The sequence below is a fragment of the Micromesistius poutassou genome (assembly GCF_964030765.1).
Source record: "Micromesistius poutassou genome assembly, chromosome: 8".
NCBI classification, from domain to species: Eukaryota; Metazoa; Chordata; class Actinopteri; order Gadiformes; family Gadidae; genus Micromesistius; species Micromesistius poutassou.
Window position 1 is genome coordinate 15,574,834 of NC_140278.1, and position 22,371 is coordinate 15,597,204.

Genomic DNA, 22,371 nt, shown 5'->3' on the forward strand with positions numbered 1-22,371 from the left:
GTTCCCCTCCTGCTGTTAGGGAATATGGTGATCCGATTTGGGGCTAGGTTGAACTGGCCAATCTGAAGACTTTACCTGGTGTAGTCCAGCCAATGGGTGCTCTCGAGGGTGGATAACCACTTGTCATCTGGGACCGTTACAGAGTTGGAGATATCTGTGAGCAACAACAACAAATACAGAGAAAGGTCAACATAATAGTCCTGCAGATGAGTCACAGGTCAAGACAACATACTTAATGAAGTATAAAAGAATTTACTTTCATATTCAACATCCCTAAAGGAAGGTTTGAAGTGTGAGGTTTGTCAAACAATGATGACAAACACCATGGAGGCACCATGATTCTACCTGTCAACACAACATTATCAAAGGTTGAAACTGAATCGTTTCTTCTCTAGAACAAAAAACAACATGAACAGAACAGAAGATAAATGGACCATTCGTCACCAGACAGATGGAAGACAGATCAATCAGTGTTTTTCTAAATGTCTGGTTTGGGAGCAGCTGTGACTAACTGAAGCTCAAAGTGCTGATAAAACACAAAGCAGCCTGAGAACACACTGAGCCCGCACAATCACTGACCATGAATAACATCCCACATCAGAAATAATGAGACGGGAGAGAGACAGAGAGATGAGCGAGAGACAGAGAGAGAGAGAGAGAGACAAAGACAGAGACAGAGAAAGAGAGACGATTTGTTTTGATAAGTGAACCTAACTATTTTGTGCTTGGGTGAATCCATGGCAAGTGTGTGTGTGTGTGTGTGTGTGTGTGTGTGTGTGTGTGTGTGTGTGTGTGTGTGTGTGTGTGTGTGTGTGTGTGTGTGTGTGTGTGTGTGTGTGTGTGTGTGTGTGACAAAGCATGAGGGAGAGCTACAAACTAGTACAGAGGCCCCATTTCCAGTAAACAAACAAGAAACAAGATGTTGTGTGTGAGAGTAAGATAATGTATTTGTATACGTGCACATGTGTGTGTTTGTGCTCTTTGGGACCTTAGATGGTCTCATGGTGGTTGTTGGAAGGTCTTTTGATGGTCTTGGTCGGGCATATAGTGACAGAGCAGGGGAATGTGAACCTTTAACAATTGTACTTGACTGGCTGGTTCAGACTTGTCATCATGTGGCCGCAAGTGCCAAACAAACCATTTCCAAGCTACTCATTAAAAAAGATTTAGTTTTGTGTAGCATACCAACCCAAACATAACCCCCCCGCCCCTTCCTTCCCATAAGGTGCTCTGAGGATAACGACCACCTTTGTATCACACATTGTCTACTTAAAAAGGATTTGGCCGGTTTGCGAGGACTCCAGATTGTGGACATTGTTTATGTTGAAATGTAAATCAGCCAGGATTTGTGTCCGACTTTTTGTAAGAATTATGTGTTTACACACCACTGCACAAGGTTGTAGAGCACGAGAGGAGAGCAGTTTTAATTCTTGAGTGTTAAATGACCTAGTCATGAGCATGGTGGTGAATTTGGATCAGTGAGGATTTTTTTGTATCGACCCACCGGTTGCATTGGACTGACTCAGGAGGCTAAAAGATAATTTTGTCTCGTTCTATGCACATTCACACAACCAGGAACTGAGCAGTATGAATCTGAATCAAAACTTGTGAATTTGTAAGTTTGTGGGAACTATTTGATCAAACCACCTAGTCACATCTCAACAAAGACAATGTCAACAATTAACTCGTTCCCCAGGTCTAAGCAAACCGGCCACATCCCCTTTAAGAAGTCACTTCTCTTGCTTTGGATTGAGATTTTGAGGCAAAGACTAAATAATTCCTTGTGTTGTGATATTATTCATCTTTAATAAATAGTTATCTAATCACATGGACCAAGGACCAACATCAACATCTAAATTAGAGATGGGACCATCATAACCTTTGTAACAGAACCCTAAGAAAGAATCCTACCATTCATTAAATACATGAACACACAGGATAGACAGGAAGGCTAACTCCACACAGCTAACACCCCCAGGGTTTGAGTGTCTCAACAGAGTAAATAAATAATGGGGTCACTATATCCTTCGTGGAAGCCAGGGAGGTAGCAGAGGGATGTCCTAACTACTTGAAATACAGGTCAAAAGGTCAAAGGCGACATGACCTTCTCTGACTCTTTTGGATTTAGGAACAAACTGGGTCAAATTAAATAAACCATAATTAAAACACTGTCTATTGTTGTTTATAGTTCTTGAAAGTACGCTTTACAACAAAAAAAAATTATCCTATAGCTTGATGTATTTTCTTTTAATATAATACAACTTGAATACTACTTGACTACTTTATTAATCCTTAAGGTGAATATTCAGTTTTCACTGAATTGCTAAACGTACACATCCTAAAATTTAATAGAGAATAGTACATTTTCTAAATGTAAAGCTCCATTTAGCTTGGGGTTAACCCCAGGTGGTGTGAGATGTGCCGGGAGGTCTGTCATCTGGTCCTGGTTAGTGGCTCTGCTGTCCCCAGTAGCCTGTTAATGGGAGCCAGATGCAGGCTGGATTACCCGTGCTCTCTAGCCTGGTCCTCCTAGCATCACCAACACAACCAGACGTATGCAACATCAACGCAACCTAGAAACATGGTTGCAAAGTCCTCTCTCGCACAAGTTGATCAAGTTAAAGGAGCGAATGCAACGCGATGTCTACTTAGATGGAGCAGATTGGTGAATTAATGAGCTGGACTGAGCTGCTAAATTAGCCTACATTTTGATTCTGATAACCATTTAAAATTTGTACTTGCTCTACTTTTGACAGTACAGTTTGACTGTAATGACACGTTGCGTCGGTTGCATCGTGTTTGCAACATTTATGCATGGTGTGTGCGTGAAGGATTCGGACAAAGAGGCACGTTGAGGACTTCAGGCCTAAGTAAGCCCCCCAGACCCGCATCACGGCAACCAGCTTCCCCCGGCACCACCATCAACAACCCCCACCATGCACCACCAGTTCCCGCAGCACCATCACCACCAGCTCTGGGGAGATGAAAGCCAAATGGGTGTCACCAGCCCAGATAGCGATCTGATGAGACCAGTGGTCCGATCCATTGGCCTCACTGTCCCCCATGCCTTCATTTGAAACTCACCGGCCCGCTTGATTGGGTCGACTAACGGCAGTTTCATTCACTCTTGTCACTTAAGTATTTAAGGGGATTTACAGAAGGGTGACTGCATACTATTAAAACGTCTTGGGTCTCATGTCCTTGACATGAGACCCAAGACACGTGTGTGCGTGTGCGTGTGTGTGTGTGTGTGTGTGTGTGTGTGTGTGTGTGTGTGTGTGTGTGAGTGAGTGAGTGAGTGAGTGAGTGAAAGAGAGTGTGTGTGTGCGCGTGTTTCCCTTCCCTACCTCCCAGACAGAGGGCACGCAGGCGGCTGTGGGCCAGCTGGAGGTCTGCGGGGCTGGGCATCTCCTCTCCCAGGTCCACCACCACACACAGAGTCCACTGGCTCCCAAACAACACCAGCTCCAGGTTCCTGCAGCACAGGACAGGACATGGGGAGAGGAGGAGCAATCATTTTAGAATATTGCAAATGTTGATTTTGAGTTTTAAAAGATTGGTTTTGGGTGTGTTTTAAAAAAATATATAAATATTCATACAAATATTAGTATGAACATTTTAGCCTAAAACAATGTTTACTTTTCATTTTCTGTTACAGCTTCAAGCGACCAGGCCAGCTGCTCTTCCCATGATAAACGGGGATACACAACAAGGGACAAATGTTTGCCCAGTCCGCTATCCCTTGCTCCATTCAGCAGGTTATCTCAATGTATCGTCGTATGGCTTCTATGATTATCAGTCCTACACAATTGGTACACAATTGGCTGCTGACGTGGTGCTGTCACCCCCAGAGTTGAGGCGCAGCCAATCTGAAAATACATTGTCATCATTAGCAGCTGTTACTAAGAGCTTGGAAATGCAGTTTAGCGGTTAACCCCAGCTATGATGGACGTCAGGAACCACAATTACAGCAATTTGATCAACCAAACAGTCTTCTGTCATCAACTTTGCAAGATAGCACATTATTTCAACTTCCAACTGTGGTTTGTGGCACAACTGATGACGACTAACCTTTAAATCCCATGATAACACAGTCCATGTGTGCGTGTGTGTGAGTGTGACAGTCTGTGTGTGTGCGTGTATTAGTGGGTATGTGTGGTTGTGACTGTCTGCGTGCGTGTGTATGAGTGTTACTGCGTATGTGTGGTTGTGAATGTCTGCGTGCGTACGTATGTGTGAGGATTAGTGCATATGTGTGGTTGTGACGGTCTGTGTGTGTGCGTGTGTGTGAGGGTTAGTGCATATGTTTGGTTGTGACGTTCTGCGTGCGTAAGTGTGGGCGTACACAAACCTGGTGTCGTCTTTCTCGTGGTAGATGTTGTTCTGGAAGCTGGACATCCTCAGGAGGTCACTGCCTCGGGGGTGCCTCCAGCTCCAGCGCTGAGACACCGAGAAACATTCACTTTAACACATGGGCTCCAACCACAGGCTGTGGTGGGCGGTACGATCGGACAGGTTAAGGTTTCCACATTAAAACAGGAATCACAAGAGACACACAGCCCTTTTCAAATCAACCCACTCCCATCTCTAGGATACCATTGGAGCAATTTATGTGAGTTGAACACATGTTGTTACTGTGTTTATCACTTTTTTAAATCAAAAACAAGCTCCTGCTTGTTTTTATTATCTGGAATTATTTTATTATTGTTTATTATTTATTATTGTGTTGTTTTCTTTGTTATTCATGTAAGGCACCCTGTGTTGCAGCTTGCTGTATGAAAGGTGCGTTCTTAATAAAGTTGGATTTGATGTGGGTGTTGATGGGAATTCCTGATGTCATGAACATGTAGCACATGTTTCAACATGAGGTAGAAGACGAGGTTGAAAGGCGGAGTCATAACTTGAGACCATCGCAACATGTCAATCATGCAATTTCTAAATGGATCCTATATCATGGATCAGGTGATTTTCCAGGAATTTCCCAGGTTGAACAAGACCGGGCAGAGCTACAGAGTAACGTCAAAACAGATATCTCACTAAGAAACTGTTTTTAGGTCACACATACATCTAACTGACTTACTAGCTGTTTGTAGGTCAAACAGGCATCCTACTAACTGTTTAGATGAGCTACTCACAGGGATGCGTCCTTCGTTGAAGTGGGCAAACGTTCTCTTCAGCTCAGTGTCCAGAACCCTTTGTGGAACCACATTGTACCTGGGTAAGCTGTGGGGGGGGGGGGGGGGGAAATAAAATAAATATAATGGTATTTGATATATTAATTATCTCCCAAAACCACCCCTCTTACGCACTTATTGTATGTTGTACGTCCTGGCACTTAAAAATAGTACTTAGCATTGTATAGCGTATAGCTTATCCTAGCTATCTTTGTTGCATACAGGGAATGGGTTTACCGAGCAATTGTAAGTGGTTGGCACTTGTTTCTATGAACATCTTTACTTTACCGACAGCGATATATCTTCTGACAGATGTACTTATTGAAATTTGCTTTGGATAGAAGCGTCTGCTCAATGCCGTAGATGTAAATGTAAATTATATATTGTTTTTTGAAATTTCTCCTTTTATACATCAGCTGCTGGATAAAGATACTTGCTACGACATCACTAATTGCAGACGTAGCCCACCGGCTCACCCAGATGAGAAGTGTAACAGAGTTCAATTCTAAAGGGCTTCCCTTTGTTGAAATAGTTTTTTTAAAACGCAAATAAGCACTTCCATTAAAGTGTTGGTTCCGATTTAGTTGAAACTGTTTGTGGGCTCCACAAATGATGAAATCACCAGATCACCTGGCACTATGTCCGCCACAGTGTTAACCTGGGCTTTGTACTCAACCAGTGGGGACACATTTGGCGTGGTTCAATGGGTTTGATTTAGTGATCAGCGTTCATCTGTAGGTCCTAAGTGTGGTGGTGCTGGGCAGCCCGTCACCTGGTGGACATCTCAAAGCGGTCGTTGACGGTGCTGACCCGCCAGCCCGTGGCTCCGCACCGCTCCAGCTCCCGCTCCCACTCGTCCACAGACTCAAACCAGTTCATCTGGCCGTCACGGCGACGGTTGCTAAGGAACTGCTTCATCTCTGAGGGACACACAACAAGGAATCCACGATCAGAATATTGATGTTCAGGGGTCAGTCGGGGGGCACTGAGGGACGGCTAGTACTGTGTATTCTTCGGGCGGAATTTGATTGGCAGAATCTGTTTTGTGCGGACAGGGAGATTGCAGAGCCTGCCAAGTCTTGATAACTTCACAGCTGAGCAGCTTCTAGATGTTTTTTATGTGTTCAGTCAAACAGACACAGACAACCTCATATTGCACTCACTTTCCCTCCCACCACGGGTGGTGGTGTTTTGGGGAGTTTCTCCATGCCCTTTTGACTGTTTGACAACGATTGAAGGTGTCAGAGTATTGCGGGGCTGTGAAGCCCCCTTTGAGACAGTCTCGCTGAGATCACAAATACAGCCTCACAGTGTGCGCTGTGCATGACAGACTCGGTGAAAGCCACCTTGTACTTGGGTGTGCTGCTGTGCTGACAGTGCGGTGACATCACATGCAGGGAATGTAGTATGCATGACGAACTAGCACGACTAGCCTGTGGCGGCGCCAACATGTGAGTTAAGTATGGACTAATTGAGGTTAAGACGTAACGCTAACACAGTCACTCCATCAAGGTGGCAGTGAATGCTCAACCCTGTCTACGCGTCGTTGCCCATGACCCCCCTCGTGACAGGGTTGAGCTAGGGGTCAGGGAGGGACAAGTGTAGGGGAACCGAGGTACATTATTGATTTGGCTGCTGAAAGACAGCCACAACATAGTCTCTGTAGCGTAACGCCAACATAGCATAACACAGTGACCAACAAGGATCGCCTTTCCCTTTATGGTTCCGGACACAAATGCTTGAGTGCTAGCTCAGGGCTGAAATCAGATAGAGGCTAACCTGCAGGGCATGGACCCTGTCCATTTTCTGGGAAGGAATCCTTTGAAATAACAAGTTGAATTCTCTGTTTTTTGAATGAAGTGAAAACCTTCAATGCTTTAATATGCTGAGTTCTGTATTTTCCATTAAGGGAAGTGACTGTAGCCTTCAGTTAGTCTTAGTTTCTGTGCACGCTGCACAAAAAACAAGATTACCCGAATCAGGCTGCGGTTACAGAAAAGGAAACCATTTTCTTGCTGTCATCGTGGAACAGCACGGTATAGAAACATAGGGAGTTGAGCTGCTAGTTTCTTTATGATTCGTCTTACTTTAGGCGTTGACCTCTCCAAAAACAAGGAAGAATGAAAAGAGAGAGAGAGAGAGAGAGAATTTGCAAAGGGTTTTGGATATGCAGTTCATTCGACACACACTCCAACCCCGTAGTTTTCGAACAAAATAAGTAATCAAAACTGTAATAGCATACAATTATGCAAGCTGCCATACTGTATTACCGTAAGACGCTTATTTACATCTCCACAACTAAGTGTGTAGCTCCACAAGTGTGGAGTCAAACGGCGCCTTCCCCGGGCCAATTAAATGACATCAGCAAGTAAACTACCATTTCCTTGTATGGGTGCCTCTTGGTAATTCCAGATGATGCCTTAGAAATGCTTACGTGTATATCTGGAATCAAGGATTATGATTCAGTATAGGGTAGAAATGGACGAGTATAGGGCTTGGTTTGTTGCTAGGGGTAAGCAGTGCATCATTGGAATAACCAACCAGAATAGGTCTTGTTGTTTGTCCTTGATATATTCTACAGTATACAGAAGGGACTCTCGAGGGAGTCTTACAATGAACACATGCATGGGTGGATGAATCACGAATCACAAGGATGAGTGACTCACTGGGTCCTACAGCCTTCAACATGAGTTCTGTTATGTCCTGAAAGATGAACTGCATACAAAAAGAATGATACAAACAGACAGGTGTATAAGGAGAGTAAGGCCAGTAAGAAAAAGACAGCAGGGAGAGTGAGACAGTCAGACAGATGGTAGGCAAGGCAAAATAGATAGATAGATAGAAAGAGAAACTCCAATGCACCGTATTATATATTCATGGCCAAATGGTGTCCATGTGTGCATGAGAGTGCATGTGTGGGATGTGTGTGTGTGGAGAAGTGCGAGCAGTGCGAGCAGTGCACACGCTACACTACTCACCCACGCTTCCCAGAGCGGCATTCTGGAAGGCCAGCACACATCCCGGCTTGAGAGGCTGGTAGGTCTTAGCGATGGTGTAGGTTATCTAAGGAGAGACGCATCGACATGATAGGGGTCACCAGAGGTCAAGCCCTGCACTCTCACACATCAGCTGCCCAGGGCTGAGGGTATTTAAAGAGTAACTAAACACTCAAACCGCACCGACAGCGCCCTCTCTGGTGGAGCACGGAACACCAATGTTATCAGCGGCACTAGCTCCTCAAACGCATTAGCTTGTCTCTCTTAGTTAAAGCATTCTCTCTCTGACTTGGCAATGTGTCACATTAACAAGATTATTTTCACCGTTTTTCACATTCATGTATTGACAAATAATATAGATATATATCCTCCTCTCGATAACCTTGACATATTTCCTCTTTTATCCATTGAATTCCTGCGTTCTAACACAAGCAGATAGCATGTTAAGCCGGGGGCTACAGACCTCGACGGCCTGTGTGTCCGGGGTGAGGCGGTCGAAGAGGAAACAGATGACCCTCAGGTCTCTGCAGTAGAGCACCAGCTCTTCTGGGGTGAACTTCAGAGACGAGTTGGGGGTCACCAGCTTGGTCCTGGACGGGCCGACTGGAATTAATAAATGAATAAACTGATTGTTGGTGTGATTTCTGGGCCTTTGTCGACGTCTCATGTTGAGCAATTCTTTGTGATGGGTTATTTACATTTTTTTACATCTAGTCATTTGGCAGATGCCAAAAATAAATAAATAATAATAATTGGCCAGAGCAAAGTATCTATGTGAGTCAGAAAGAAACAAGGAACCTTTTTTTTAAGTAAAAGGTTGCAGATTGTTATGTTTGGGTATAACGTTGAGGCTGTTAAAGTATAAAGCCAGAGCCAGTTGAAGAGAATATTAGACTTCATTCTTACCAGCCACAACCTTTTCAATGGAGGCCAGCGCCACATCATGCTCCCCCAACAACACAGGGTCTGCGTTGTCCTGGAACATAAACAATATCATTCATCATAATTTACCACAGTCTATCCTATTTAACATCAATCTGTACCTCTTCAACCTCCCAGTGGGTATTCCCATGATGCATTGCTAAAACCATCTTAAGGTTCAGCCTGAACATTACATATTTTCCATGTGTGGAAAGCTGCGCTCTAGCACTCACGTCTGGTTTGGGGCTGTCCTGGGGGACAAAGGACACCCTGAAGTGGGTGCAGAAGAGGGTTCCAGCCAGCCAGCCCCCGCCCTCCCTGGCTGTCAACTTCTTCCTCACCAACACAGCCCTTTGGAGCACACACTCCCCTGGAGGGACACACAGGAGAGATGGGAAATGTAGTCCAGAGGGTAAGACAGAGAGGAATGGAGTAGTAGGTCAGACTGAGGGATAAAACTAAAAGGTGAGGCAGGAGAAAGATTTTCTAGTTCGAGGGGTGAAACTACAAGATGACATGTAGGATTGGGAGTTGTAGTTCCGAAGCCTGAAAACAATAAGCTGAGCCGCACAGAGGAAAAGATCTGATAATGGAAAGGATTGTAGTTTAACGGCAATTCAGAGGCAAAGTGGGTGTCAAACAATAAGATGTGGCAATGCGAATGGAAGAATGCTTCTGATCTCATCTACATGTAACGACAAAAGTGGAGCTTGGAAGCATTGTTTTGTTTCCACCAACACATTTGTGGTTCAGGCAGGGCCTCCCGTGTAAAAAACTAAAGGAGAATGCTCCCAAAACCAAATCCTTCAGCCCCTATAAAAGGCAACCGCAAGCACAGAAGTATTCACTCACATTCTCACAGGAAATTCAAATAAATAAAGCCAGTTGCAGATGTTGATACACACGCCTGGTCTTACAAATCACATGGGTCACACACACACACACACACACACACACACACACACACACACACACACACACACACACACACACACACACACACACACACACACACACACACACACACACACACACACACACACACACACACACACACACACACGTTTTCCAGCTTGGAAGTGGTTGCCATGGCAACAGAATCAAGAATCAAGTGGGGGTGGAAAGAATGGGCTTTTCGTCCCTGACAAAAAACACTAAAGCGCACAACCACATGAATGCGAGAGAGTCAAATTACTTAATAATCTCTTAAAACATTCAAATAAAATTAACAAGGCCGACAGCGGTTAAAGATCAGTAGAACAAAGAGCTAATATATCTTAGTGGATGGGATCAGTCTTGTTGGAATAACAAAGTGCATCAAGTCTTATCTCATGTATACATTTGATGCAATGCTGCTTATTTTGCTACTAGTGTTTCATAGTCTTCAATATTTGGTATTGCATGCTTTTTTTTAACAAAGAGCCAACAGCCATAAAGCTAATTCCAAGTGAAATTCTTTTCGCATAGAAATTCTGGGATGGCAACCAGAATGATTCCAGGCATTCCAGACATAAACAGGAGGGCCAGGAAGTTTTAAAAATAAAGGCTGGCAAGGGTCTAGAATCACAAGGCTAGAATTAAGGCTACAACTCAACCCAAAGGGGTGGATTTAAAAGGGTATAACTGGGATAAAATGTTAGACGAGTTCAGGCTGAACGAGGACATTCAAAGAAGCAGGGACTGTTGGATTTGATTACATTTTCTTCATGACCACAATTTTAAAAACATTTTAGATGTAATGTCACAACGGTCATGTTTTGATATGGACAATTTAATTCATTTGAATTAAACGGTGCCTTTTAAAAATCATTATCATAATTGCTGCAGAGCGTTAAGGTGCTTAGCAATAGGACTTGCTTAGCTACAGGGCTACAGGAATGAAAACAACCCGCTGGCGGGGTTGGTTAACTGGATGGTTAAGTTTAGGTGTTATGGTAGAGAAGATGAATAGACTCAAGAACAAGGTTAGAGATGGTTGTTTAGGTGTTACCGTAGAGATGGCTAGGTTCAAGAACAAGGTTAGAGATGGCTAAGTCTAGGAACTGGGTTGTATAATGTTTTGCTTAGGAGTTTAGGCCTTTTAGGTTCTACCAAATGCGAACATAGAGCAGCTAGCCAGCAGTAAGTAGAAACTATCCATGCCGTCCAGGGAACTGTGCTTTATGGGCCCGTGACGTTAGACGCTAGTAGTAAAATGACTCTAGAAGTACTTGAGAAAATGGACTTTTAATACTGTAAGCCGTTCTATATAGCTCCTGGAGACGGCCAGGGTTACCATCTTCATGTACAGGCAGTATAAGAACCATAAAACCCCAAACCACTGCAGACTTTGAACACAATGCAAAGCAGCACCAGACTGTGTTTGAATTGTTTTTCTAAATGGAAGGGGTTTGTTGGTTGATGTGGATGTTTAAAACAAGGCAAAAAGAGAAATGGAGGAAGGAAGAGAGTAAAAGAGAGATGGGCACACAGTCAGAGCGGACATTCATCTGGACCACATGACCTAAGATTTTCTTTGGTTTGGGTTCACATTTGTTTCTCATTTCCATCTGTGGAGCGTGCGTGCGGGGCCCAGTGCTTCTACCCTGAAACCGCAGGAGAGGCAGTCCAGGAAAGAGGTCATGTTTGGCTTACTTATGGGCGTCATACAGCAATAGAGAACTATATGTACCAGACCTATAAACATCTGGGTTAGAGGTCATTTTTTGTAAAAGGGGAAGTATTTTAATAAAAGTAAAAGCACACGTTTTAAAACGTCCAAATGTTATACATTATGAGGAACTTCAATGTCACAACGGAAACTGCCGATACAGATAACAGATCTCACTGAGGCCACTCCTTTCCCCCTTTGTCAGCCAACAAGACCAGAGTTTGATTGACAGGTCTGACATCCAATGGAAATATGAGCGCTGGGGGGAATGAGAGTGTCTGTATACTGTGGTTTACAGTATGCAGTATATACCCTTTGTGTTCCATACATCCCATTCATAAGAGGGACATCATGATATACCTATGGCTGTCCTCCCTCCGCCTCGTCGGACCCCCTGCTGAGCTACCTCTCAGTTTCTGCCCCCCCACCGTGCTGAGAGCATCGGGACAGAGCGGGGTCCAAGGTAGGACAGGGAATAATCACACAGCTACTCACTGAAGGCCCCTATTTACTTAAAACAACACACTTCACAATAAGGGTACATTAATTAAATATTAATTAACATAAGTGAATGCAGTAATAAGCATTTATAATAATAACAGCATAATAACAGTTATTATTAACAGGGAACCGATGTGTCTAGTAATCATTTGCGAGTTGGGTTCCTGTTATTTAAGGTATCTATACATTATTTGATAGGGAACAGAGATCAGAGAATTATAAACGTGTATAATATAGAGTCAAACATACAGCTGTCGTCCAATCGGCCTTGTTGGTGGAGATTGTTGTAGTTATGTAAAATCCTAAATAAACGTTTATAAACCTTAACCTACGCTAATAAAGAGAAAGCCTTTGGCAGACAAATAATTAGCTTGACAAATAATTTGTCTGCCACATAAACAAAACAATGACCAAACCACCATTACTACCAATAACATTCCTAGGCTCCTATACGTCCCGATGTGCAAGCCCTATACATTGAAATATGCATGTATAATCTAGCATTATACACCCAACTGTGGTCCACTACATTAAAACAGCCCGATACCTTTAATCTGCAGTTTCACAAATTAAATTTATATCATGACCCATTTTAGATGATATTTTCATAATTTAGATGAGGTGATCATGATATGAAGGTATTATCACTTTGTGCCAGTGTGTATCACAACAATGGAGGGTCAGATCTCAGGTCTATGTGCACACTGAGTGTGCCCTCTATCATGTTGTTTAGAGTGAGTCTCTCTCAATGTGTGTGTGTGTGTGTGTGTGTGTGTGTGTGTGTGTGTGTGTGTGTGTGTGTGTGTGTGTGTGTGTGTGTGTGTGTGTGTGTGTGTGTGTGTGTGTGTGTGTGTGTAACAGAGGAGAGATTAAGGGAGAGAGAGGAAGAGAGAGAGTATACAGGTATTGCTACTTGATCCTTCTCATTCACCTGGGTAACACTGTCTACTGGCTCCAGTGTGTGTGTGTGTGTGTGTGTGTGTGTGTGTGTGTGTGTGTGTGTGTGTGTGTGTGTGTGTGTGTGTGTGTGTGTGTGTGTGTGTGTGTGTGTGAGAAAGTGAGGACGCTAATTGCCTTGGCACTTATTATACATAATGAGTGCATTCAGGGGACGACTTTAAGCTTCTACTGGGTCAGGTGTTTAAAACCACTACAATATTTACTTACTATAATACAAGCCTTTATATATTTACAATTTATTGTATGTGTAGGATACCACCACTAAGCAATACTTATGGGAAGTTAGTTATGTTCTATAACTAATATTAATAATTGTAATATAAGCATACATTTGCATCAGAGAGACAGGGTGGGAGAGGGAGAGGGCGATAGACACAGAGACACACTGACTATAGAGACTAAGGTCAGGGATGTTCTGATAGATCTCACCAGGTAGACAACGCAGTCCAAACATGTCACGGCTCCTCGCATTCAGTCCGCTAGGGCTCAGCATCCTCTCCTACAGAGGGAGAAAACAATGAATGGATTATTAGAATGGATAACCACAGCATGCTGGCCACACAATACCTACAATGTAATGCTAGCCACGCAATGCTAACCATACAATGCTAACAGATCCATGTAATGCTAATCACACAATGCTAACCACGCAATGCTAGCCATGCAATGCTAACAGGGCAATGCTAATAACATAATGCTAACCACGCACTGCTAATTACACAATGCTTACCATGCAATGCTAATGACGTGCTAACCATATGCTCGTTCTCTTTTCCTTTCAGAACTAACATCTGCATTTTATTACTTTGCATATACGCAAATAGCAAAGTACAGAAATAATATAGCAATATTGGTGTAAGCTTAAGGGCTCAACTCGCTGTACATACATTCAGTACTGTTCAGTCAGTACAGCGTGATTCAGTCAGTACTGTGTGATTCAGTCAGTACAGCATGGGGTACAGTCAGTACAGGGTGTGGACTGTGGACTGCCCCCATGATTAGAAGGGTTTCAGCTGGGGCTGGACAACGTAGTAGGGGCTGGGATGTTGGACTGCCAGACAAAGAGGTACTGGTTGGGATTCCCAATGTAAGAGAGTAGTCATACCTGCAGGCATCTGTGGGCAATATGCTCTTCCCTGCTCCTTAATGACATGTGATTTTGCATGACCGTAAGACCAATAAGACTTAATAAAAATAAATTATTACTAATGATGAAAAGCAACTACCATGGCGGGATGCACTGTGTTTTATTTTTAATGTTATTTTTTATTATTATATTATTATATTTATTTTATTATATTATTATATTTTTTTTAAATAAAGGGGGGGAATGCAGAGCAAGCACACCAAGACCCCTCCCCCTTTTTATGCAACACTGAACATTTAAATGAACTCTGTTTACCCTCAATATAAACATAAACACAGACTTGTTGGTCCTTTTGTCTCTGTTGCTCTTTCCCCCCAAATTAGACAATAGACAATTGTTTTTCCATGTCTGAGGCACAACGCTAAGGGGAAAAATGCTAACCACACAATGCTAAGCCTATGCTAAATTTCTCACAGGGCCGGTCAACTTTTTAGCTTCCTACTACTTCAGGCCTGTTCTGCTACAGACTGAAGTTACACAGAACCACATAGAGGCTACTGGAGTGCTTCTAGCAGCACACATGGAGTCACTTAGCTCTGCTACTACTACCACTGACAACGTGCATGCGCGTGCACACACACACACACACACACACACACACACACACACACACACACACACACACACACACACACACACACACACACACACACACACACACACACACACACACACACACACACACTAATAATACCCCCAGAGAAGGGAGGATTTAGTAGTGCAGGTGCTGAGCAAGCTAAACTCTTCAACAAACAGTGAAAAAGGAATGGGCTTGACATTAAGTCTGAACTATGCATCAGAGAGCAGTACAGAACTATGCATCAGAGAGCAGTACCAGGCGACCTAGCCATTATCTTCAGACTATAATGACACCATTCATCATTTGGATGGTTAAAGCACTGCCACTGCCACACAACACAGGGGTTTCTTTTGAGTCAGCGAGTGTGTGTTCACACAATAACAATGAAGTCAGTCAGGCGCTCATGTTTTCCCACAAAGCCAGGGGCAGTGTAGTACCTCTGTGTTGGCGACATGCTAACAAGCACCTCTTCCTCTCTCAGTCAATGTGCCCAGTATGGCACACAGCACGCAGTTACACTAAAGGCGTCATTTTAAACAAACTTATGGGGAGCAAAGGTCTTCAGTCCTCATAAAGCTTGTTTACAATCACATTCCCCTTTCATTTACTCACACCAGAGGCTGAGGAGAGGCGGGGGAAAGATGGGCTTGCCACTAGCAAACAGTTGTTTTCCAGCGCCATAAGCATCCCTATTTTAATTAATGGTTTATTTTCTTCAATGACCATCATTTTAAAATGTTCTAAAAAGGTTTATCCTTTAAAATAAGAAATGCATGCAAAAACTGGGAAGATGAGAGCAAACTCAAAAGCACTGGCGTATTTGCAGCAAATAAAAACTCCTTATAAACCTATGGTTAAGTTTCATTGTATTGTGCTTCAAAAAGGTTTTTAACTGCCAGCCCCAAAAAAGCTTCCTTTGTCTTGTTAGATGTCCAACTTAAATGAATGCCTTTACCAAACAAAGGGCACTTCTGTTAATAAAGGTAATGTCGCAAAAAAATATTTACAGCATTTCACAAAAGAATAGAACTGAAATAGATATGTTTGAAAAACAAGAGCATTTCAAATATTACTGCCGGAAGTCATTTGCAGGAATTTGGGGATTTCAATCTCCATTCGGTTTTCCAGTATGCTAACATACACAAAAACTGCTGAAATACGTCTGGTGCTTTAATTATCCCAGAACATCACAGGCTGTTCAGATCTGGTGTCGTTTTATTTTCCCTCTTTGATAGGCCAAGTGCCTTTAATCTGTCTGCTGGGACTTGCTAGGGCTGGTCAACTATGATCATATATAACCGGATGATAACTCTGCAAGATTACAAGGTTAGTTTCCTTACAGTGTAATTTTAACTATGCTGGCTTTTACCAGAGATGAGGGCAATGAGGTTAGCTCATGATTAACTAAAGAATGGAGGACCCAAGAGACTATATATATATTGTCAATGAATAAACAGATATATTAGCTGCATTAAGGAATAAGATAAGTGCTTTTACTTGTGATACTTTATATATAGCACTCTTCTGGACCAGAATCCTTAATTACTATTATGCTAAAGGTGAGAAATACTTACGTCTGTAGTTTATTTGCATATAGGATACATTGTGCAATCATTTCCATCTCTAAAGTCAACATAAACCTCCTGCCACTAGGTCTGCTCTCTGCCAAAATTAAAACAGGTCAAAGAGATAGGGAAAGTGGAGCAAGATCACGTCTGGACTCCATTTCTAAATAAAAGTGTCATACAGAGGCCCTAGATGCCATTTAGGTCTGGGCTGTTATGAGCTCTGGTGGAAACTGCCAATGTTTCACTTTGTTATTTGACTTGTGTGTGACGAAGTGCCTAACACTTTCACTTTGCCTCTTTCTATCTCCCTGAGTCACCCCCTCCACACGCCTCCCCACTCCTCCTGTCCATCGGGGACAGCTGCCAAGGGCTTTTGAGCAGTTTCCACTGCTCACTACCTTCCATCTCCTAACCGCATCCAGACTCCCTCAGCAGGCATGCAGTAGGCATGTCTGGCTCAGGGTCCTCAGAACATTATGAAAACGACTTTCCTCTGAGAAATGGGGCAGCCTTACAAGAGCCACAACTCGGAACAACGGAAAACAGGACCTTAAAGTGAAATTTGACATCACAGAAATTAAAACTGTAAAAATTACTTCTTGAAATAACCCATAACAAAGCATGTTTATTTAAGTCAAAAAAGGCAAACAGAAATGTACATATTTGTAATGTAGGCTAAATACTTGCTACTCACTGGAAAGATTTGGCGCCTAAGACACAAAAGATTGACCAAATTTCAGCAGTGAGTTGAGCATTCCTCAAACTGTTTTCTGTACTAAAAAGGACTACAGTATGTTTGTTTGTGTTGCTTTGTTGAATTTTAAACAAGAACAGGGCTATTTAGGACCATTGTGACCTGGCTTTTTGAAGTTGTTTACTTGTCCTCACTTTGAAGTGTGGACCCATTGAATGGAGACATAGACATTTTATTTAAAAAAAAGTCTATTCTTTCCTAGCTGCCTTGGCCTTTGGTTTCTGTCCTTTTGGAAATGGATGGAACTATTTGAATGCCTTTACAAGAATGGAATTTTACAACCAAAAGCTTGATGCCAACAATATTAATAGCTTTACTGGAACACATGAAATATTTTCGAAGCAAAACCCCAAGGACAAAATAAACCAAATTATTTATGAGCTCCATGGATCAAAGAGCAATGAATGGAAACAGGCTTTAAATGGCTAGCTATCCGTTACAGCAGTAATCAACTGCTATCCTTTTCAGTTTCAACTAACCAACTAGCTCAGTACTAGTCATTTCAGTTGTAACTAATCACCTTTCTAGCTAGCTATTTCAGTTATAACTAGCCAGTTTTCACTGCAACTAATTGGCTAGCTAGTTGTGACACTTGCAACAAGCTAGCTATACAGACAGATGTTACTAACTAGCTATCCAGCATTGACAGCTCTAACTAACCAGCTATCTAGCAGTTGCAGCTGTAAATTGATACATCTAACTAGCTTACTCAGATGAAAATACTAAGAGCCTATTTAATTTGGACAGAATAAATCAATGACCGTTCCATGGCTGGGCTTTGCATTATGAATTTATTCCTATGTTGAAATATTAATTACTCCACGAAGAATGCAAAGATGCCTCATGACATCACCATTCTGGGTCAATCAATATGTGGCTTTTAAGTGGGCAGACAATACCATATGAACCTCTGTTATGAAGCATTACCTGTTTTAAACTTGGCTCATGGGGATATGTGGGGTAGTTTAACAACAGCATCATTCTAAACAAGACTTTTCAAGCGCCGACGGCGTTTAGCCTTGCTTGAAGGTTATTTTAGACAAAAACATTAAAATGCAAAATAAAGACATGAATATGCGAATGAGATTCTCACTTGTAACTGTTTTCATAATGAGATCCAGTCTAGAGGAGATTTGACATTCATGTTTCAACACAAGGCTGCGTATATCATAGATGCTACAATAATGATGCTTGTATTATTATAAGCCTTACTTTGGGTGAAAGCACTGCTAGATGAAAACATGCATGTTAATGTAAACAACACTAGACAGTGTTGTATACATATGTATACACAACATTATAAAGAAACATTCAGTCGTTTACTCGATACAATATCTTCTAAATTCGTGATGTTAATCACAAATACAGCCTTAGATGTTAAATAGATACCCTTTTCCTGTTGTTGAATTACAACATGGTGTCCAAAGTGTTGAAAATTATAGTTATTCCTATAAGTGATGCTTCGCAATAATCACAGTGTACCAGCTTGATGACCATTGCCGTCTCCACAATCCAAGACAGACTAACAACCTAACGTTGCAAAGCCAAACCCAATCTCTAATTAACACCGACTGATACAGCACTCAATAAATTGCCCAAAAAATAAAAATAAAATAAAGCCAATTGTTTATCATATTTTTGTTCACAGTAGTAATGCACAACACACACGACACTCACACTCCATCGGGTATTCTGAGAATATTCCCAAACACACGGTAATCCCAAACACATGTAAACTGTTGCCTCCCTCTCCTTTTCTTCCCTGTGTCTGCTCCCCTGTGCATCCCTAATCCTCGCCTAGTTCTCAACGCCTCCTGCTACCTCCTCCTTTGCTATGTGCTGCCATGTGTGTTGATGGTACGGCCATGTGTGCTGGCGTATGTAATCTGTGATGCTGTACTGCATTGTTTACTGCCCCTTGCCCTGTTGTCTTGTTTTGTACGACCCTAGTCTGTGCTTTCTATTGTGTGTTTTTTTTTTTTTCATTGCAGCCCCTGATCTCCTCGGAGGTCTTTCGCCTCTTAACAGGTTGTTAATGTAAATAAGAATTTGTTTCTAATTAAATTGCTTGGTAAAGTAAAGGTTGATGATGACGATGATGATGATGACACACACTGGAAAGCAGTCACAAAATTATAAACACATGACATTTGACACAAGCCAGTTGATTCTCATTGGTGCGGACGGCTTTGGTTCTGATTGGGTGTGGTCTCCTTGTGGAGTCGATGAGACAGTCCTATCCGGTTAGGATCTCCAGCCACCCAACCCCTCCCCCCTCGTCTGACCTTTCCTCCGCTGTGTAGCTTTGTGTTGTGTGAGCCATCGTGGCGGTCTCAGAGAGATCTGGTGAACAGCGATAAGACGAGCCTCCTTCCACATATTATTCAATAATCCTGTGTTCTGGGGGGGTTAGGGGCTATAGGCAGGCCCAACCCGACTGGCTGCACTTCTGAGGCACATAGACAGTGTAATATTATGGTGTGTGGTACACTGAAAACAGACCGCCATTACTTGGATCAAACCGATATTTTCAGTAAATAATCGACAACTCACATTGTATCACGTTCTTAACACAGGCTTGGTCATGGGATTGGTTTGTGTGTGTGGGGTGTGTGCTGGTGGAATGGGGTCATTGGAGGGCACCTGACACTCTCCCATCCATCAAGAGCCGTTGCCATGGTTACAATGGTGGCAGCCAGATGTGGATGCACATCAGCCATGTGCCATATGCCTGACTTAGGGGGGGGGGGGGGGGGGGGGGGGGGGGGCGGAGCTTCTGTTAAGAGTTTCCCCCAGTGGAGGCTCAAAATAACTATAGAGCGGAAAATACACAAAGGGAAAAGCAGAAACACAGGGGATCTAGCAACCCTACTGGAATTCATGATTCTCCAAACTAACCCATTCATACAGTTAGCTCACTGTACTGTATGCTGTAGAAGAGACAGTAAAAAACGCAATTTGTGCTTAATAGTGTTCTTCAAATGGGGCTGTGAGGTTCTGGATCACCTTGGGGGAACTGTTCCCTCCATGAAGCTCAAACAACCACGTCAACGTTTCCCCCACCCAATAATATTCTCAAACACAACCAAACCTCTAACCACCAGCAAGAGTCAGGAGCCAGCAGTAAACACAGTATAATTGGATTCCATACAATTGCAAATGTGTTGTAACTTGTCTCCCACCAGAAAATAACTAAGAGCAATACTGTTAACTGCCCCAGGTAAAGCAAATACAGTAAGGCATTCCATAAAAAGGAGAAGATTGGAGTTATCCAGACTGCAAACAATCTGAGGTCCAATGTCTACATCTATACCTCTGCCATTGGAACTGACTTGCTTCCTGCATCATTAGCATTTCCTGGCCACCCTGCCTGGTAATTGGCATTGAATAATTAGTCTACAGAACAGCACAATGAAAATGACCAAAACATGAAAGGAGGTTTCAAATGTGAACGGTTTTACGTATTTGGTCATTTCATCGTAGATGTAAGGAATCCAAAATAGTAGTGCCCTTAACACAGTTTTATAGTCATATTAACTGTCATTTTTTGCTTTTATTACTTTTCATACATATATTTTTGTTCATATCTTTAAATGTAAATTCTGGATCCACGTACCTTCATATCGGGGACCATTTGTCTGACTTTGAACGTGGTTTTAGATCCCGTTAACATATTGGCGACGTCTTCCTCTGGTCCTGCTAATACATCAACAACCAGTCTGTATACAAACCGCAACCTTGTTTTCTATCGGCAAGGGGGTGATGGGTTGGCCGTTCTTTCCATTCCGGTACCAAACAGTACAAAAGAAAGAGGTCCTCTATGCTGTGCCCAGACGGTTTTCTATCCCGCACCACCAGAGGAGGTACAGCAGAGGTGCTCAGCAGTAAGGGACTAACTATTTTCGCTGTTTTCATTGGTGATTTCTGGGGAAACATCCACGTCCCAACGACAAATATAATTTTCCAAACAAAACCTAGGAGCTAGGCGAGTAAAAAACAGCGTCACTGTTAGTCACGGAAAAGAGAAATGTATTCGCAGCTCACACAACTCACAGCCGTGTACTATTTGTTTATTCCCTCGCCATAGTGAAAATGACAGACTAGTGAAAAACCCAGTTCAGGGAGCTTCTTAAAGGGCCAGTGCGTGTCGGCGATTCAACCAACAGAGCATGGACCCCAGAATTATGGCCATCCCATTTTAGGGGTCTCTATTCTAACCTGTAGTTGTTATTTTTCTGAATATATTTCCTGTATTGTTATTTTTTTATACTATTTATGTTTTTCCCCGTAGACCGTCTGTATTTTAGGGATAATGTTATTGCTTTAACTTACATGTATTGCACTGGGACACGTTTGTAGCCTCCCTTATTCCCATGGTCATGAAATATATGCTTTAGTAGTCATTTGTAAAGAAAGTTGATGAGATTTTTAATTGAACATTAAAAAACACAGCAGAGGAATGCTTTAACTTTCATTAAAAATAATACATAAATAAGATAGGAGAAAAGAATAGACGTGTGTAGGCTTATCTTGAATGGATTTCAACCTGCCAAGCAAAGCAGACAGCAGGCCTACCTTGTGTCGTACGGGAGAAGAACTCTTACGGTTCATCCAAACAGAGCAGGATGGAGCCCGCTAGTCCCTTATTAAATACGGTTTAGTGAAAATAAAATAGAAGTTAAAATAGAAGTAAAATATAAAGTGTCCTCAAGTTCAAAACGTCTGTCCTCTCTCAGAAAACAGAAGGCCAGACAGCGTCCTGATGAACTATAATAGAGGGAGGTCTGGATTTGTTTGCCACATGGGAAACTGTTTAATATTACATAAGGGTCTCCAATTTCTTAATACATAAACCAGCTCCAGACACGCGACCTTGCATCATCTGAGCTGCAGCCGCTCCACAATGCATAATGTAACAAGGTTAGGATGGGGAGGATACACCATAAGATATTATATAGAGAGATAGGTATAGATCTATAGACCTAGTTCAGGTTTTTGTAAGGTAACAGCTATGTCTGCACCCACAAAACCCACCTTTCAGTTAGTTTGTGTAGGTCTTGCTGAAAACCACATTATATTTCGCTTGTCACTTCAGTCTTATAAATATTGTTTTGTGTGCA

General features: G+C 42.5%; 1 protein-coding gene across 1 annotated transcript in view; it reads right to left on the reverse strand.

Moving 5' to 3' along the window:
- The window catches only part of mtmr11 (myotubularin related protein 11), a 24,564-nt gene extending 3,248 nt beyond the window's left edge, over positions 1 to 21,316 (reverse strand). The window contains exons 1-11 of the mRNA XM_084471931.1: positions 20,868 to 21,316; positions 13,632 to 13,701; positions 9,325 to 9,461; positions 9,077 to 9,146; positions 8,634 to 8,773; positions 8,153 to 8,237; positions 5,947 to 6,094; positions 5,136 to 5,223; positions 4,352 to 4,440; positions 3,348 to 3,475; positions 75 to 154 (exon numbers count right to left, since the gene is read on the reverse strand). Of these exons, the coding sequence (XP_084328057.1) occupies positions 75 to 154; positions 3,348 to 3,475; positions 4,352 to 4,440; positions 5,136 to 5,223; positions 5,947 to 6,094; positions 8,153 to 8,237; positions 8,634 to 8,773; positions 9,077 to 9,146; positions 9,325 to 9,461; positions 13,632 to 13,701; positions 20,868 to 20,924 (1,092 nt within the window). The 5' untranslated portion in view covers positions 20,925 to 21,316. The remainder of the gene's footprint in view (positions 1 to 74; positions 155 to 3,347; positions 3,476 to 4,351; positions 4,441 to 5,135; positions 5,224 to 5,946; positions 6,095 to 8,152; positions 8,238 to 8,633; positions 8,774 to 9,076; positions 9,147 to 9,324; positions 9,462 to 13,631; positions 13,702 to 20,867) is intronic.
- Positions 21,317 to 22,371: the final 1,055 nt, after the last annotated feature.